This window comes from Pimephales promelas, chromosome 18 (genome assembly GCF_988280905.1).
Source record: "Pimephales promelas chromosome 18, fPimPro1.hap1.1, whole genome shotgun sequence".
In the NCBI taxonomy this organism is placed as follows: Eukaryota; Metazoa; Chordata; class Actinopteri; order Cypriniformes; family Leuciscidae; genus Pimephales; species Pimephales promelas.
In genome coordinates this window covers 15979502-15998428 of record NC_142786.1, presented here as the reverse complement: position 1 = coordinate 15998428, position 18927 = coordinate 15979502, and the positions used below count along the sequence as shown (strand labels likewise).

At 40.5% G+C, this 18927-nt stretch overlaps 1 protein-coding gene across 2 annotated transcripts in view; it reads left to right on the top strand.

Annotated features, from left to right (window-relative positions):
- The window catches only part of ankle1 (ankyrin repeat and LEM domain containing 1), a 72223-nt gene extending 53510 nt beyond the window's left edge, over positions 1 to 18713 (top strand). Inside the window, exons 6-9 of one of the 2 annotated variants that reach the window (XM_039654214.2) lie at positions 854 to 1016; positions 1112 to 1274; positions 17840 to 17972; positions 18081 to 18713. In XM_039654214.2, the coding sequence (XP_039510148.2) occupies positions 854 to 1016; positions 1112 to 1274; positions 17840 to 17972; positions 18081 to 18244 (623 nt within the window). In that variant the 3' untranslated portion in view covers positions 18245 to 18713. Of the gene's footprint in view, positions 1 to 847; positions 1017 to 1111; positions 1275 to 17839; positions 17973 to 18080 lie in introns of both variants that reach the window. The other variant, XM_039654211.2, reaches the window with a different exon arrangement.
- The last annotated feature ends 214 nt before the right edge of the window (positions 18714 to 18927 follow it).

The window sequence follows — 18927 nt, the reverse complement described above, 5'->3', positions numbered from 1 at the left end:
GTAATAGACAGCACAGCGCCCTAAACTTGCCAGTCGCAGGCTGATCTCTCGATCATCCAACACTGTTACTAGGAGATCCAGACTCTGGAGATCCAGTAAAGAAATCCATTGAATTCGCCTCAGAATTAATAACATCATCGCTGCGAGATAAAATGAGAAACATTCCAATTTGGTGCAGAGTTCTGTTATAAACCATAGATATTAGATCAAACAGCGCTGACGTGGAGACTAGGAGAAACACTTATAGAAGGCCTTCAGTCCACAAATGTAACTAGTAACTCTAACCATAACTATGGTATTGTGACCGAAATAGTCACACGCTTACAAGTACTAGGCTACACATCTTTTTCCAGCACATCAAAACTTTAATAATATCCTAAATGTTATTTTTAATATGATGACCAACACAGTTTTTGTTCATCCTTCAAAGATTGTCCTAAAACAAAAAAAATTGAAGATGTAGGAAAACTCTTATTTAAACACTTTTTTTGATAAATAAATGAAATTACCATTGTAAACAGTAGAATACTTATTGACTATTTTCACTCCCTAATATAATTTTTTTTAACTCGTTTTGCTTTTTAAGTAATGTTAAGACATTATGAATGATTATAATGAATTAATTTCATCTACGCCCTAAATTAAGCATTGAGCTTTATTGTCAGCCCCAGGGCTACCACATATTTTTGTAGAACTCAGTGTCTGTGCTGCTGCCCTCAAATGTCAGTCTGGAGCCCTGTGAACTTGAAGTTACTTGGGGCTCAAATGTTGAGTTCCTCTGTAATAAAGAGTACATGATCAATATTAGCATATAAATGTCATACTTTATCATGCATTTCCTTCTAAGCTGCAGGTTACAGCCCAGAACTCGAAAATGCACTTCACAAATTCCTGCTTCCTAACTGTCAAGCTGATGAGCTCGCTCTGTGTGAGCAGTTTGATAAGCCAGATCAGAATAAGAGTTGGCGTGAGGGTTTCATTAAGTCCAGCTTTAACTACCTGCTGCTTGACCCACGGCATGTATTTTCTTTCACATTTTGTTGCCTTTATTTGAACAATGACTGTTTCTTTTTATTTTTTACTAACATTTTCTCCCACTGCTGTTTTATAGAGTGACAAAGAATCTACCATATCGAAGTCAATCCATGATCCCTAAAGAATGTTTCCAGACATTCATCAATGCGGTTTTCTATGTTGGGAAGGGCAAGCGTTCTAGACCTTACAGTCACCTCTACGAAGCTCTGGAATATTTCAAAGGAGACAAGACCTCCAAGGTCAGATGTGTCCTTATTTGATCATTCTTTATGTGTAATTTTTAGACAATGATGAATGAAGAGAAAAAAAATCTTTTTAAAGGAATACTCCACTTTTTTGGAAATAGGCTCATTTTACCACTCCCCCAGAGTTAAACAGTTGGGTTTTACAGTTTTCAAATCCATTCAGCCGATTTTCCTGATATTTAGAAGAATATTAGTAACCAGACAGTTTCTGGTCTCTTTGACTTCCATAGTATATTTTTTTCCTACTATGGAAGTTAATGAGACCAGAAGCTGCCTGGTTACTAAAATTCTTCTAAATATCAAAAAATCGGCTGAATGGATTAAAAAACGGTAAAACTCACCTGTTTAACTCTGGGGGAGTTGTAAAATGAGCCTATTTTCAAAAAAGTATCCCTTTAAAGAAGTACATGATATTTACAGATCTAGGGAATGTTATGTAACATTCAGATAATACATCACTGCTGGTAGAATAGAATGAGTAGAAATAACCATGAATATATTGGTATCATTGCCAAATTTCTTCACAAAAGCCAAAGCCAGTAGTTACAGTGCATGAGCTATTTACAATGTGTCAATGACAAATAAAGAAAAAAAAAATATATAAATAACATTGGGGAAAGGAATCTGACTGGTACCAAGTTTTAGAACCAAAACGAACAACAACCTCTGTCAAATAGCGTCATAAAGCCCAGAAAATAAAGTAATGAGTGCTAGATTCACAGAATGGGAAATGATAAAAAATGATGACAAAAGGTACAAAACTCAAGTCAAGTCACCTTTATTTATATAGTGCTTTTTACAATACAGATTGTTTCATAGCAGCTTTACAGAGATAACAGGAAAATAATATTGAAATAATATTATTAAATGTCCCCAACTAAGCAAGCCAAAAGCCAATGGCAACAAAGGCAAAGAAAGACGAAAAGGTGACAGTGGCAAGGAACCAGAACTCCATTAGTGACAGAATGGAGAAAAAAACCTTGGGAGAACCAAAACTCTGTCGCTCAGTTCTCTGGACAACAAACCGTGTGTGATTATGATTCAGGCAGTGTTACAGGAAAGAGGTCAGATTGGATCGGAACATTCACAATATGAATCCAGTTCCTCGGATTGGAGGTCGGAGTCACGGCGGTATTGAGGCGAGATGTAGAGGTGTCCATGAGGCCTTCACAGCACTGATGAGGCTGGCACTGCAGGGATGTGATGTGGACGTGTGCAGGCAGAGGTCCATCACCTGATCTTGATACGGCCCGGATCCGGCTGACTTCACTAAACCTCGAAATAAACAGAAAGACTAAAATTAGCGTAGATGCCATTCTTTTTTATGATGTAGCGAGTACATCAGGTGTTATAGGAAGTTTTCCCGGTTCTGGCTGACCTAATCTATTCAGCCTAATAATCATTTAACGTTAATCGAGTTTAATCATAGGAATGTATAGTGAACTCTAGCGGCTGCCTTTTGGACCAGGTGTAGTTTGTTTATTAAGCGTGCAGGGCAACCACCCATAATAGCATTAAAATAATCTGACCTTGATATCATGAACGCATGAATTAGTTGTTCTGCATTTGTTATTGAGAGCATATGACGTTATTTAGATATATTTTTAAAATGGAAAAATGCGTTTTTACAGATACTGCCATCAAAGAGCACACAGGTTCCTAACCGACAACGAAGACTTGACAGAGTAGCCATCAAGTGTTAGACATTATTCTAGGCTGTTACGTTTGGAAGTTACGAAGTTTTTTGTCCAATTATCAGAATCTCTGTTTTTTTTTATAATTTAGTTGTAGGAAATTACTAGTCATCCAGTTTTTTCTGCTAATTGGTTAGTTCTGTCACCCTAACTCAAACCACTGAACACACACACTGCTCCACCACATGAGGCAGGCCAGAAGGCTTTAAACCAGCAGGGTGGCAGCGGATTGGATGCAGAGAAGACTGATGATGACTGACAGGTGACACGGGACCTGAGAGCAAGATAGCGGACTGAGAGAGAAATAGTCAAAGCACCTTCATTTATACAGCGCTTTTAACAGTATGGATCGTTTCAAAACAGCTTTACAGTTCTAATACAAGATACCTTAGGCTTTACAGCAGCTCTAGAATAAAGTTATTGTCCAGATAAAGTTTTGATTGATTCACTTCCGTTGTGAAGATCATTAGTTATTAACTTAGGGGCCGCAAACACGACACCATTCTAACAGAAAAACTCTAACGCACTCCGGCCTCTCATCCACAAAAAACTGAACACACTACGTGACTACGCAACTAGGTTATCAAACTAGCGGTTGATATCAAACTAGCGTTATCAAACTACATGTCTTTTCTTAAAAATGTTTAATACAGAAATGTAATACAGGGGAGAGAAATAGTTAGAGACGGAGGGAAAATCACAATAGATTCAGAAGCATTTTTAGTATTCATTTTGAAATGCAATTTAAATTAAATTTAGATTTAATTGTATCTTTCATGGAAAAGGCCCATTTCAGCATGGCTTGAGGGCTTGTGTTGCTCCACCTTTCTCTTTAAAACACGCCAAAGTCAGGCAGCACTCTTGGCTAGGTCATATATTTTCTTTAAAAACTCTTGCTTGGTTTTGTCAGTGTGACTTGGATCATAATGAATATTCCTTCTCTGCCAGAAAATCTGTCTGGAGATTGGGAGTCACCTTGTCAACAGTATTTTAGTCTGGCATTGATGGTGCATCTATAAAAGACATATTCACAACACTTCGTGCAGCCATGCTGCCCCATATCAAAACTTTATTTATCAGAAGCACTTATCATAAGGCCCTTTTTATTGTCATTATTTATTAGAATAATATGTGTAGCCTTTTTTTATAATTAGTATTTTATTGAGTTTTGAACACCACTGTTACATTGTAATCAACATTGTAGTCAATATTACAGTTGACATCTTAACATATCCCATAGTGATGATACATTTTTAAATAACAATAATAAAAGTTAAACCAAAAGAAATAACAAAAAATAAAGAAAGAAAGAAAGAAAGAAAGAAAGAAAGTGAAAGATAAAATAAAAACAACTTTACATAATAATAAATAAAATAATAACATGAAATCACATAAGTCAAGTGTATAATTTTACAATAAACACCATGCTCACATTTGGTTGCAATATATTGAACGTATTTTCCCCATTTCGCCATATAATTTTCTGCCCTATCATTAATATTGAAATACATTTTTTCATATGATGCCTGGGTACTTCCAGTTTCTCATTATTATTTGTTTTCCGATCATTATACTGGTCTGAATAAAGTCCGCTGTTTCACAGTTTAATGTCATTTGTGGATCATTTAAAACATACAACCTCGGGCAGAACTCCAAGCTTGTCCGGATAATGTTTTCAATGCAATCATGAATCTTTGACCAATAACTCTGAATCCTGGGGCATCCCCAGAGAAGGTGAAGAAGAGTCCCTTCCGAGCTGCAGCATTTCCAGCAGTCTGCATTATCCCTTAGCTTCAATCTAAACAACCGGGTCGGAGTCCAATAAAAACGATTAAGAATCTTAAACTGGATTAATCAATTTTAATGTCTCTTGAAACCCTCTTAATGTTTTCACAAATACGATCCCACTCCTTATATGTAACATCAATTTTCAAATCTGCCGACCAAGCTAACATTGTTGCATAGGATGTGTTAACTGTCTGTTGGAATATCATTGCATAGAATATAGCAGCCTCGTGCCCCCCACACCCATTATCTTCGTAGTCTGAGAGAGAAGGTTTGTCTGCTGAGGTTCTATTCCTCTCCCTATGACCGTAATTAACAAGTGACGTATTTGTAAATATTTCCAGAAATTATTTTTGGGCAGATTGTATTCACCAGCCAACCTTTCAAATGACTTTATATTACCCCTATCATATATATCTGCTAGTGTAATAATTCCATATTTACCCAATCTTTCCATAGAAGGGAATGTTTATTAATATGTAACTTTGGGTTATTCCAAATACAGTGTTTCCTCTAGGATTTTTTCAAGCTGTGGGGGCAGGCCCATTTCCCTGTTGGGGGCGTGACCCACGAGTGATATTCCCTTAGGCCACGGCCCCTTGTCTCCCCAAAGTATTATAAGCGATCATGCGCATCCCGTGTGATGAATGATGCACTTGAAGCAACACCAAGTCACAGCACGCAACGCTTCACATTGAAAAGAACATAGCGAAGGGATGATATCTATAATCTATGCTTAGTAGGGCTGCACGATTTGGGGAAAATGTCATATTGCCATTATCGAGCCAATATTGCAATTGTGATTTGCGACTCCGATATAATAAAATGGTTTCATGAGTCCAACTTGCTTGGTTCTAAAGTAAAATGCACACACAGATTAATGTTTATTTCTCAACTCAAACTAAAAACAACAACAACAACAATAAATGATTGATAACACCTATAATGATCAATAAACCATCAATCAAACCAACATTACAGTGATTCCATCATTACAATTGAAAGCTATCAACTTTTTTAAAAAATATTAGGCTAAAAAATATATATATAACAGCTTTTAAATTAAGTGAACTTCAAACAATCCCCACATAAACCCTTAATAAAAAACATATTTACCTGTGCCCTTCCTGTCTTAACAGGTACAGAAATTGAATAAAGTTATCAAACAGTCAGCGCTGCATGAAGCATTATGGGAGTCTCATCTATTCTAATCTAGGGCACTCACAGGCAGCTTTTCACTTCTTGTCGTGCAAAATGCGAAAAGGCATTTGCACCAATAAGAGGGGGATCTTGTAACACTAGTCAAAGGATGACAAAAATGAAGAGATGCTGCGTTAATAGCCCTAATTTGTTTATTTCATATAAATTCGTGGCATTTTGCGTTATATAATTGCATAGGTTTGAGATCGCTATTACGACTAAGCACTAATGCTTAGTGTATTCTAAAGGGCAATAAACTCCACTCCAGCAAGATAGTAATTTTATGCAAATCATAGACCTTTATGCTTTATCTACAAAATAAAGTATAATATCGGGAACATTGATCTTGAAGAGTGTCGTCGTGTTTCTGTCGCAACCGAACGCGACGCGCTGTGTGAATGCTGAATGCATGGAGAATGACTGAGGCGAGATGACTTTCCGTTAACTTTAACTTAGAGACTAAAATATTAATTTTACCACACATTATGCTATTGAATGACTTTAGAAGTCTTGGAATATAGTGTGAAAACTTGATTGTGCTTTACAAAGTTTTTTATGCCTTTAGTGGGGCTTAACAAAAAAACACAATATGCAGAATGTCGGACGTCACTGAAAAGCTGCAGCCGTGGCGGGAGGATTTTAAGTGTGGCGGCCCGCCACGGGAGAATGAATGTAGCGGAAACACTGCAAATACAAGATTCGGAATTAAGGTAAACATTGATATTAAAGGCTTTCGAGAACTTCTTCCACACATTACAGAGATTGGATATGATGCTAAACAAAACGTTTACAGGGGTAAGTGGGAGTAACAGGCTCCGTTCAATCTCAAACCAGGGAGGGGCTCTCTCAGGTGACTAGTTTAGGGAGGCCCATACCACCCTTATTGACTGGCACTTGAAGCTTTTCTAATTTTATCCTTGCTCGTTTACCGTTCCATAAGAACTTTTTGCAAATTTGGTCAAACCTTTTAAAGCACTTTTGGGGTATTGCAATAGGAAGACATTGAAGCAAATAATTCAACATCGGAATAGCTACAGTTCATCTTCAGGACGTTGACCTTTCCCCATAATGATAAGAATAGTGGTGACCATCTCTCTGTATCTAGTGAAATTTTCTTAAACAGTGGGTCCAAATTCTTTTCTATTACTTTATCAATTTGGTGAGGGAAGATATGTGTAGCCTTTTGTTTAGCCTTTTAAACATGGGGTGGAATGGTGCATTTATTCATATTGAACCGAAACGTACGGGCATCACGGTTCGGTGCACGAATTTACACGGAGAATACACGGTCTAAAAATAAATAAAACTCGCGTGCATATTCATTTATGTAATGCGGAACCACTTAGATACGCGGGTTCTTTAGGGACACATAATCTGTTCCATCGGCTAGCTCTGAACCCGTCTATGCTCTGAACGCGCGTTCACTTTAAACGTTGGCTTTATACGCGCATTCTCACTTTGGACTAGCGTAGAACTAGACGCGATATAGACACGCATTTGGCGCTCTATTTGCGTTTGGTGTGAATGCTGGCTTTATACGCAAATCCTCGCTTTGGACTAGCGTCGAACTAGACATGATAGACGCGAATTTGGTTTGGTGTGACCGAGTGTGTGTGTGTGTGTGAGAGAGAGGCGCGATAGAACAGTGGAAACAAACTATTCTTATATTTCTGTACACTCGCAATAAAACACAACACTGTGCGTTTGTCACACTGTAAACTCTTGACAAACTGTAACCTACAACTGTCACAACCAAAATCTCTCTCTCTCTCTCTCTCTCTCTCTCTCTCTCTCTCTCTCTCTCTCTCTCTCTCTCTCTCACACACACACACACACACACACACTGTTTTAAAAGCCAAACATATTTATCCTCCATTTCAAAACAGTCTGTGGGTCCCACCTTTTGGACATTCGTCATATTCCTCGGAGCACTAATCTTACGCATTCTACATTGATTAAAAAAGAAAATCGAATGTGTTTTTAATGCTAGTATTATTTTATACAGAAATCAATTATTTATAATTCAGATGTGAGAAAAAATGTTACATTGTTAATTAATAATGTTAATTAAAATTAAGGAAAACAAATCAGGTACAATTACCAAACATATCGCAATTTTTGTCTTTTTATTAATTTAATTAATAAACTAATTATATAAAACTATTGTCAGTGCACTACAAATAAACTGTGTCTGTGCATTTATTATTAATACTTATTTTAAAAATACAATGCCTTCTGTATTTTTGTTTTGCTTTTTCCATTGTACCGAAATCGTACCGAACCGTGATGTATGAACCGAACCGTGACTTCTGCGTACCGTTCCAGTACAGTATGTCAGAATGGGCTGTCTGTATGATTATGTTTGTAGTTTAACACACAGTGATTGTTTTATTATTCATATGTGATGATGACGAGCCCACCAGCTCATCTTCGGGGAGAAATGTGTGTCCGTTTGGATGTAAAAAGATGGCGCACTCGCAGAAGCACTTCGTGCAAGGTGGAATTTATTTTCAGTGCCAATAAGAAGACTGTCCACAGCGAAATATATATATATACAGGTGTGCACAAAAAGAAAAGGGAGGATCCCTTAAAAAGTACAAAAATAACAAAATAAAGATAAACTCTTTTAAATAAAATGCATCTACCATACACCAAAGGGTTTTGTTTGCTTGAGGCACCACAGTTGCACTCTCGCTTCTGACTTGGTTAACAAGCACAGACTTCAGGTTTGGCTTGGTTTAAATAGGCCAAACCACGCCCCTTTTGGGCCACACCAATTCCAATAACATCTAACATTCACTACACACCAATACTGCATCAATTGGATTATCCATAATAATCCATACTAATTAATTCCCTATAAATATATACACATACATACACACATAACACATATTTTCTTCATTTAAATACACACATGAACACCTATCCACACTAGACAATGGTTTCGTCATCTTCCGGTTTTGATGCGCCGACGTGGCACGGCCACGACGTCATAAACAGCCACCGCTCGCTCGTTCGGTTTGGATTCCCTGCCAGAAGACTAACTACGCCCACACAGACAAACAACACGAACGAAACGACACAACAGTGCAATGTAAGTGTACGAAATGACTGGGGAATGAATGTGGAAAGGAGATTGGAGAAATGGATGAATGTCCATGTGCTATCATAATCGCGTGTGCACCCACTATGATAGCGGCAATGATGAGAAGGAACAAGATGTAGATGAATGAAGGGAGTATGTAAGGGTGTATATATGTGAGCATGCCAGTGCTGCTTCCCCAGCGGTAGCAGCTAATGTGACTATCACATCACCTTCCCCCTCTCCTAGCTGCTGACTGGCCAGAAACCTGGACAGGTAGTCGGCTACCACGTTGAGTCTGCCTGGTCTGTGCCGTATCTTAAAGCGGTATGGCTGTAGGGCGAGGTACCACCGTGTGACTCTGGCATTGTGGTCCTTCATGGACTGAATCCAAGTTAGGGCCTGGTGGTCGGTTTCTAGATCAAACTCTCGACCAAGGAGATAGTAGCGCAAACTGTCCAGGGACCACTTGATGGCGAGACCTTCCTTCTCAACCGTTGAATATCTAGTTTCCCTGGGCAGTAGCTTACGGCTGAGATAAACGATGGGTCTCTCTTCTCCAGCGCTTCCCTGGGCAAGGACCGCACCAATCCCCATTGCGGACGCGTCTACTTGCATCAAGAACCTCTGAGAAAAGTCTGGACTCTGCAGGACTGGGCTTGAGCACATCTTGTCTTTTAATGTAGTGAACGCTGTCTCACACTCATCGGTCCATGGAATAGGGTTCTTCACCAGTTTTGACAACAAGTTGGTCAGGGGGACCGCAATGGAGGCAAAGTTTGGTACAAATCTCCTGTACCAGCCCACCAGTCCGAGAAATGACCTCACTTCTTTCTTAGTCTTTGGGTTTGGGCTCCTTCGGATTGCCTCCACCTTGTCAATCTGTGGTCTCAGTTGTCCGTTGCCCAGGTGATACCCAATGTAGTTTGCCTCCTACTTTGCCCACTCACATTTTGAAATGTTTAATGTCAATCCTGCTTCCTCTATCCTCTTTAAGGTTTTTTGGAGGTGTTGAAGATGCTCTGCCCAAGAGTTGCTATGGATTACCACATCATCCAGGTATGCCGCAGACCAGTCCTCACAGCCATGAAGGACTCGGTCCATCAGCCTCTGGAAGGTGACTGGTGCCCCGTGCAGACCAAAAGGAAGGACTGTGAATTGATATAGTCCTAGTGGTGTTCGGAATGCAGAGTATGGTCTGGACTGAGGGTTGAGGGGTACCTGCCAGTATCCCTTACACAAGTCTAACGTGGTGATGTACTGGGCTCTTCCAATTTTCTCCAACAGATCATCTATCCTAGGCATGGGGTATGCATCGAATTTAGATTGGGCGTTGAGCTTGCGAAAATCGAAGCAAACACGTAGGGATCCATCCTTGGGTATGATCACCATCGGGCTGCTCCATTCGCTTTTTGAAGGTTCTATTACTCCTAGCTACTTCATCACCTTAATCTCTTCCTTTAAGGGTTCCACCAGCCTCTCAGGCACCCGGTAAGGACGTTGACGTGATGGTGTTGGATCGGAAAGGTGGATAGTATGTTGGGTTAGCTCCGTCCGTCCAGGCCTCTGACGGAACAAAGCAGGAAACTGGTTCAGGAGGTGCTGCAGCTCCTTCCTCCTGGAGTCTTCTAGGTGCGATAGATTCACCACAGACGGCTGCCTCTTTGCATCCTCTGATTCCTCTTCCCCCTCCACATTCCTCACCAGAAGAGATGTTTCCGGTCCCTTACCGGGTGGCTCCTTCCACTCCTTCAACATGTTCACATGGTAGGTCTGCCTGGTCTTGCCCTTGTCCGGATGATAAACTTCATATGTAAGTGGCCCCATCTTGCGTAGAATGCTGTATGGTCCTTGCCATTTAGCCAGTAGCTTGCTCGTTGAAGTTGGTAACAGGAGTAATACCTTCTGCCCTGGTTGGAATTGTCTTAGCCTGGCATGTTGGTCATACCATCTTTTCTGTGCTCGTTGTTTTTCCTGTAAGTTCTCTTTGGCTTGTTCTCTGTACTGCTCCAGACGATCTCACATCTCTAGAACATACTGTACGATCCCGCCTTTCTCCTCCAATCTTGGAGGCAGGGTTCTCCTCCCAGCCTTTCTTCACCAGGTCCAGAGGTCCTTGTACCTGCCATCCGTAGAGGAGCTCAAACGGTGAGAATCCCGTTGAGGCTTGGGGTACCTCTCTGTAGGCAAAGAGAACAAACAGTAACCACTTGTCCCAGTCTCGTCCTGTGTCTGCCACAAACTTCCGCAACATGTTCTTAAGGGTTTGGTTGAACCTCTCCACTAAACCGTCCGTCTGAGGGTGGTATGGAGTTGTTCGAATGGTTTTTATGCCCAGCTGCTTGTTCAGCTGCCCTATCAGTTGTGATGTAAAGTTCGTACCCTGGTCTGTCAGTATCTCCTCAGGTATGCCGACTCTGGAAAAGAGTTGAACCAGGGCATGGATGATCTTTGTTGTGGTGATAGAACGGAGTGGGAAGGCCTCAGGATACCTTGTGGCGTAGTCGCTGACTACCAGGATATAGCGATGTCCAGCACTGCTCTTTTCCAATGGTCCCACAATGTCCATGGCGATCCGCCTAAAAGGTGCAGAGATGATAGGGAGGGGTTGCAGGGGTGCTCTGCCCCGCTGGGACACAGCACTCGTCTGTTGGCAGATAGGACATGTGTTGCAGTATGTTTTTACATCAGTGTATAGTGTGGGCCAGTAAAAGCGTGAGCTAATACGTGCATATGTTTTCTGTTGGCCCAGGTGGCCAGCCCATGGAACAGTGTGTGCAAGGTGCAGAACAAGACGACAACAAGATGGTACAATCAGATGATTCACCTCATTCATTCGCACATACAACACACCATTCACTACTACATATTCTTCTTTGCACAGATTCAAATTCTTTCCACACTCAGCTTTGACAAACAGGGGTTTTAAAGTTTCTTCGTTCCTTTGGAGTTGTGCTATGTTCCCTGGGACCTTCCAGCCATTAACTTCTAGACCCTCCACCGAGGCCTCAGAGGCTGGGGTACCCAGGTACTTTGCAAGTCGCCTTTGGCGCCGTGACTTTTTAGGGCCTTTAGTCCCGCCCTGTACCAGACTACTATCGAAATCTGGCAGTGGCTGCAGACCTGACCTGGGTTGAGCTCGCGTAAGAGCAGGACATGACAAATTAACAGTGGCAAATAAATGTTCAGCGTCCTTGATGGTGGATTGCAAAAGTTCATGTAACACTGGCAAGTCTCTTCCTAGAATCATCTCAGCTGGTAAATTGTCCACTACGGCAACATTCAGCAAGTACATTTGATTCTGTACCTCTACCATTATCTCAACACGGGGATACTGCTTTACATCCCCATGCACACATTGAACAGGGGTAGTGTTCACATAATTGACATTATTTACAAAGCATGATTTCAACATTGACAGAGAACTTCCAGTGTCCATTAGCAGTCACATCATATACATTCTGACCCTCTTCCCCAGACACAATCTCACAGTCCCCTTCTCTAGGCACATAACAAAAGCATGTGAATTTCGCTTTGCGAGCGGGACACACAGCTGCCTTGTGGCCCGGCTGTTGGCAGTAAAAGCAAAGCAAGTCTTTGGCCATTGACTTTGGACCTTGTCCCTGATCAGGAAGTCCAAAACAGCCCCTGTCAGACCCAGAGTTATGTGAAACACCACGTACAGTACCTTTGAGTGGTTGAGTACGAAGACTGCCGCGATGAGCATTCAGATGACCCCTTTTGGGCCACACCAATTCCAATAACATCTAACATTCACCATACACCAATACTGCATCAATTGGATTATCCATAATAATCCATACTAATTAATTCCCTATAAATATATACACATACATTCACATACACGCATAATAACACATAATTTCTTCATTTAAATACACACATGAACACCTATCCACACTAGACAATGGTTTCGTCATCTTCCGGTTTTGATGCGCCGACGTGGCACGGCCATGACATCATAAACAGCCACCGCACGCTCGTTCGGTTTGGATTCCCTGCCGGAAGACTGACTATGCCCACACAGACAAACAACACGAACGAAACGACACAACAGTGCAATGCAAGTGTATGAAATGACTGGGGAATGAATATGGAAAGGAGATTGGAGAAATGGATGAATGTCCATGTGCTACCATAATCGCGTGTGCACCCACTTCTATGATAGCGGCAATGACGAGAAGGAACAAGATGTAGATGATTGAAGGGAGTATGTAAGGGTGTATATACGTGAGCGTGCCAGTGCTGCTTCCCCAGCGGTAGCAGCTAATGTGACTATCACATCATACCACAATGGTGAATAGGTGTGTCTATAAATGTTATAATTTATAGATGATATTCGATCTGCGTCATCAATGTTTGCGGTGGCCATATTGTTGACATAGAAACCACGGAAACTGTCAGTCTGTCAATTGACAAGCGAGGTAGCGTTGGGATTATCCATGGTATTATCACTGTTTTTTTTTGTTTTTTTTAAAGAGCGTGATTGTGTTGTGTTAACACGGCTGTTCTAACAACAGCAATAAGAACCTCAGAGTTAGTTTTTATACGATTGTCAGAAAACGTGAAGGGAAGGAGACAGGGTTGAGACAGTGCAGGAGAGGCTAGCTAGGATAAATAGGTTAAACTTTCAGCCAACTCCCCACAGAAAAGTCTGTTCCCATCATTTTACCTCAGGTTTCACACATAATCCGTGTGCAATGCGTGGTGTGCGGTGTGTATACGGTACAGAAGCAGGACGTGCTATAGTGCTTTATATGCTGTGTTTGCAGTGCATAACTGATCCGCGGCTGTACCACAAACACCCCGGTACTCACTATTTTATTTTTATTTTAACACATACTCATTATAATAAAAATAAAATAATTCATTACATTTACATCAGGATCTCCTCAACCACCACCAATGTGCAGCATCCACCTGGATGATGCGACGGCAGCCATATTGCGCCAGAACGCTCACCACACACCAACTTACTGGTGGAGAGGAGACAGTGATGAAGCCAATTGGTGTATATGGGGATGATTAGGAGGCCATGATGGACAGAGGCCACTGGGCAAATTTGGCCAGGATGCCGGGGTTACACCCCTACTCTTTCGAAAGACATCCTGGGATTTTTTATGACCACAGAGAGTCAGGACCTCGGTTTAACGTCTCATCCGAAGGACGGTGCTCTTTTGACAGCACAGTGTCCCCATCACTTTACTGGGGTGTTAGGACCCACACAGACCACAGGGTGAGCACCCACTGCTGGCCTCACTAACACCTCTTCCAGCAGCAACCTGGTTTTCTCAGAAGGTCTCCCATCCAGGTACTAACCAGGCTCAGCCCTGCTTAGCTTTAGTGGGCAACCGGTCTTGGGCTACAGGGTGATATGGCTGCTGGCGTTGTCATTATTTCAACAACGTAAGCCAATTATTCCATGCATTACTTGCATGTATTAAGTTGATCAAGCAAGTGGTCAAATACCATGTACAACCATGTACTTGTATTAAAATCACAAACATTTTAAATGAAAACTTAAAATTGACAAAAACAACCGACACTCATGCCTTTTCTTTTGCACTTACATTTTAATACAACAAATCTTGCATGTCACAAAGAACTTGTTTTTCCACCTCCACGAATGAGACGAGTGTCGTTCATTATGTTGCCTTGTTGAGGTAAATTGTAGTTTGTACACGTTATACGGATACTGTATGATTGAGATAGTTATAAATATCCGGATAGGTTACGGCTGGCAATAAGGACAGATCTTTTCTTAATGCTATTATTTGATTTTGATGTTGGTCCACACCAATCAAGCTTATCTTCTGTTGATACCGACGAGATGAAGCTCCCCCTCAACTCAAATCTGTGTGCGGCTAGGGGCAGCCATAGACAGTATAAGAAGTGGACAGATCCAACTAATTGGAACTACATTGAGACAAGTGAAGCCCGTTTTTGGCGATTTTTTTTTTTTTTTTTTTTTTTTTTTTTTTTTTTAGCACTTACGTTCCTGGCGTGCAGACTCAAACCGACTCAAACAGAGCTTGACGACGTAGATGTGACGTGAGCAGCCCGCCTGTCTTCTAGTGGCTGTGGCATGTGAAATCTGAATCATTCCCTTCCGAAACTTGCAGAGAGTGTGAGTAGGAGCTGTCCATGAGCTTGGAGCAGGAGAAACTTTTGCTTGGTATTCTGATTAATTATTTTATCATTTTGTCTCCACGTTTCCCCGATTGCCCGCAAGCTTTTCCTCCTGTCCATACGGTAATGTCTGTGCGACAGAGAGTCGCTTGGTTATGACGCAATCGTTAGCCTACTTTACAAAACCTGCTTCTACGGGGCCATAACATAAGCTACAAGGTAATGGAGCATTTTATACATTGTCGTGTCGCATTGTCGTATTTCTTTAGAAATAAATAATGGACAAATAGGGTCTTCAAACGCCTCAGATGTAAAGTTATTCGCTGTCAAAGTGACGCCAAAATGAATGGGAGTCAATGGAAATGCTAACGCAAGTGAAGTTCTGCTACAAGATGGCATCTCCCGCGAGGCTTCAACTTCCGGTCGATGGATTACCCCCTTGGGGGCAGCAGAACAGATGTCATGTCAACAATATGGCCGCGGTTGGCTACTTCCGGTGTTTGCGAATAAGGTCTATATCATCTTGTAAAAGACAAATAAAATCGTCTCTATTTTAAATTCACAGAAATATATTATATTATTTTTATAATAAAAAAATTTATAAAACTTCCATAGTTATACAAATGAACCAGATCTATGCATTTATTTTGAAACTGAGAGAAAAATATTAGGCTTAAAATATCTGTACAATGATTCCCTCTTGTGGGCAACATTAATGTCACAGCCTTCTTCTTTCTGAGATGGCTGGTAGTTTAGACAAGCGCTTCTCAAACCTGTCCTGGAGGAGCCCAGCACTGCACATTTTGTATTTCTCTCTTATCAGACGCACTCGATTGCGATCTTGCAATCTCTACTATTGTGATAATGAGTTGAATCAGGTGTTTCAGATGAGGGAGACATTCAAACTGTGAAGAGCTGGGCTCCTCCAGGACCCGTGTGAAAACCCCTGGTTTACTGAATCAAAATTCTTTTGATATCTTTTTGCCAGCAAAAAGGCTGTCAGTGTATCGAGGCCGTGAGGGCCGGTCTGATAAAACGGAAAACGGAGCATAGCCTAAGTGTCTGTCTTTTTAGCAAAAACACGCCTGTCACGGAACAGCTACAGTGGCGTAGATCGTACAGTGTATAGAATGTGAAAGAACTATGTGCTCGGACCCGAGTTCGAATTCGCTTTTTGTCGAATTAACATATGAGATGTAAAATGTATAAACTATCATGAAGGTCTCTAGCGTTATATTTTGCCAAAGAACTAAAATCGAAACCATGCTATGGCTTTTTGCCTTCATAAAACAGCACAAGACTTTAAGAATAGGCATTTTCTGTTTGTGCTGGGTGATTTTTAGAGAAACTTGTGCACTTTGCTCATGCGATCAGTATGGTTATCTGGTGTTTTCTCCTAAACAAAAACTCAGGGTTTATTTCTTGCAAGTGTAGAAATAAGGACAAAAGTATTTTAATTTTCCTATATTATAATGTAATGTTTACTGAAATATACGTTTGAAATAGGCCTATTCATTTTCATTTATTTTATCCATTTTCATTTATAAAATCCATTTATGGATTTTACATCATAGGAATAATTATATAAATCATTATTGCATTTTTATAATAATTGTTTGGCATCATAAAACACCATAATGTAATGTAGACTGAGACTCTCATAATTAATAAGATGTTTGAGCAGTCTTTATTGTCCTGGTACAAATCAATGCTTTATCTTTGTTTAACAAGCAGTTCATGGGTTGAAGCTCTTAATTTTGATCTCTCAAAGAGCATGAGACTGATGCATTTAACCTTAAAATGTAAAAAAAAAATAACTTGCGGGGGAGCAGTCAGTAAAAGTCAGTAAAACATATGATTATCTTTTAAAATCGATTGAACACGGAGCAGTTTTTTCTGTGAGTGAGACTGGAAAACCCATAGTGGACGGAAGCGGAGTGATAACAGAACGCTTAGAGTGCAGAGAGGAATGTGCTTTGTCTCTAGTCCTGGTTTTGCGTCCTCGCCGTTAGGAGCTCAACATCTGTCTCACATGCATGATATAGATTAGAGGATATTTTAACTAATTCGCGGTAAAACTAGTCGATCACGAGTGGCTCAACTGGTGGATCTATAGATAAACTTATCTTTCAGGTATTTTGCCGACCAGCTTTACACTTTAGCGTGAGAAATCAGGGGTGTGGCGTGAGAGCGTGAGAATTGGCTCAATTGCGTGAGTCTCACGCTCAATGCGTGAGAGTTGGCAGCTCTGGTAATAGAACACATCCGATCTGTCACAGAATTGGAACACTTTTCACTGACAGTTTAAACGAAGCCTGATTCTCTGGTGCTCAGGTCGCAATTTCAATTACACAGCACGGAGCACAGCAGGAATATCTGGACCACAGCCAATCAGTGGCAAAGACCCGCCCCATTACTGTCTCTGATTGGTTTAGACCAAGATATGATTCAACCATGAGTGTGAGATCCGTCAAAGGAGAACAAGCGCTTCGTTTGTGTAGAGGCAGCGGATGCGAGGACGTTAGGTGCCCCCGGTGCTACCAAGAAAAAATTTTAGTCGCACCCTTACAAATTTTGGTTGCATGTGTGACATGGTTCTTAATATTAATGATACATTTTATGATATTTTTCTCTCATGTCTCCAGAAACTCTGCTCAAAAGTGCAGCACATACTCCAGGTCTGGAACGCTGGGCACGGAGTAATATCTCTACACTGTTTCCAAAACGTCATTGCTGTGGAAGCGTACACGCGTGAGGCTTGTATGGTGGATGCCATTGGTAAAGAGATCTGAAATTGACTCCTTGGATAGTTCTAAATGTTTTTGCAAACACATTTCCATCTTACTGTCATAATTGTTAATTGTTGTCATGTTGATCTTCTATCAGGGCTGAAGATGCTCACAAACCAGAAAAGAGGAGACTACTATGGTGTTGTGTCAACTTGGTCTGTGCGGAGAAAACTGGAGTTAGGTGTTCATCTGCTTTATCGGGCGATGCAGATCTTTTTAGCTGAAGGAGAACGACAGCTCCGACCCGCCGACATCAGATGAACCATAGGCACTGTGGCATTACAGAAACTATACAGTAATAGTAAAGCATATGCATACGCTTTTGTTCACTATTTCAATAACACTGACGTATTGCTTACATATCAGCAGGTTATTTTTTAATGAGGATGAGCTACTGTTCAGTGCATAAAAAAATACAAACCACTGAAGATCAGCTGTTAAAATTCCAAATTTTAATAAACGTTTATTTAAAAAAAAAATAATTGTTAACTCATTGCAATGGTTATTCCACTATTAAAAATGAGCAGCATGCTGTGGTGGATTATTGCAAATGTCATTTCATAAATCATTTTGACAGTTTTTAAATCCTTTTCCATTTTGTGAAATTAGGTCTTAGATACAAATATGTAAGATTTGTATTTTTTAGTTTTTATATGACGTGTTAGAGCTGATTGTTAGCTGTTTAAGCTAGTTGTTTTTACTTGATTACGTAAATAAAAAAGTGAAAGGATATTTCTGAGTTGATTTTTTAATGGAAGACAGAAAAAACTAATTTGCTTTATCCTGTGTGTTACGTTTATTTATTATATGTATATATAGTTTTTTTTTTATCATATCATGTTTTCTCTGGTAATTAAAAACCTAAGACTGGCTATGCTATCACCATGTTTTTTTCAATTATCTGTCATGTTTTTTCAATAATTGGGTTGAAGAATGGGATTGAA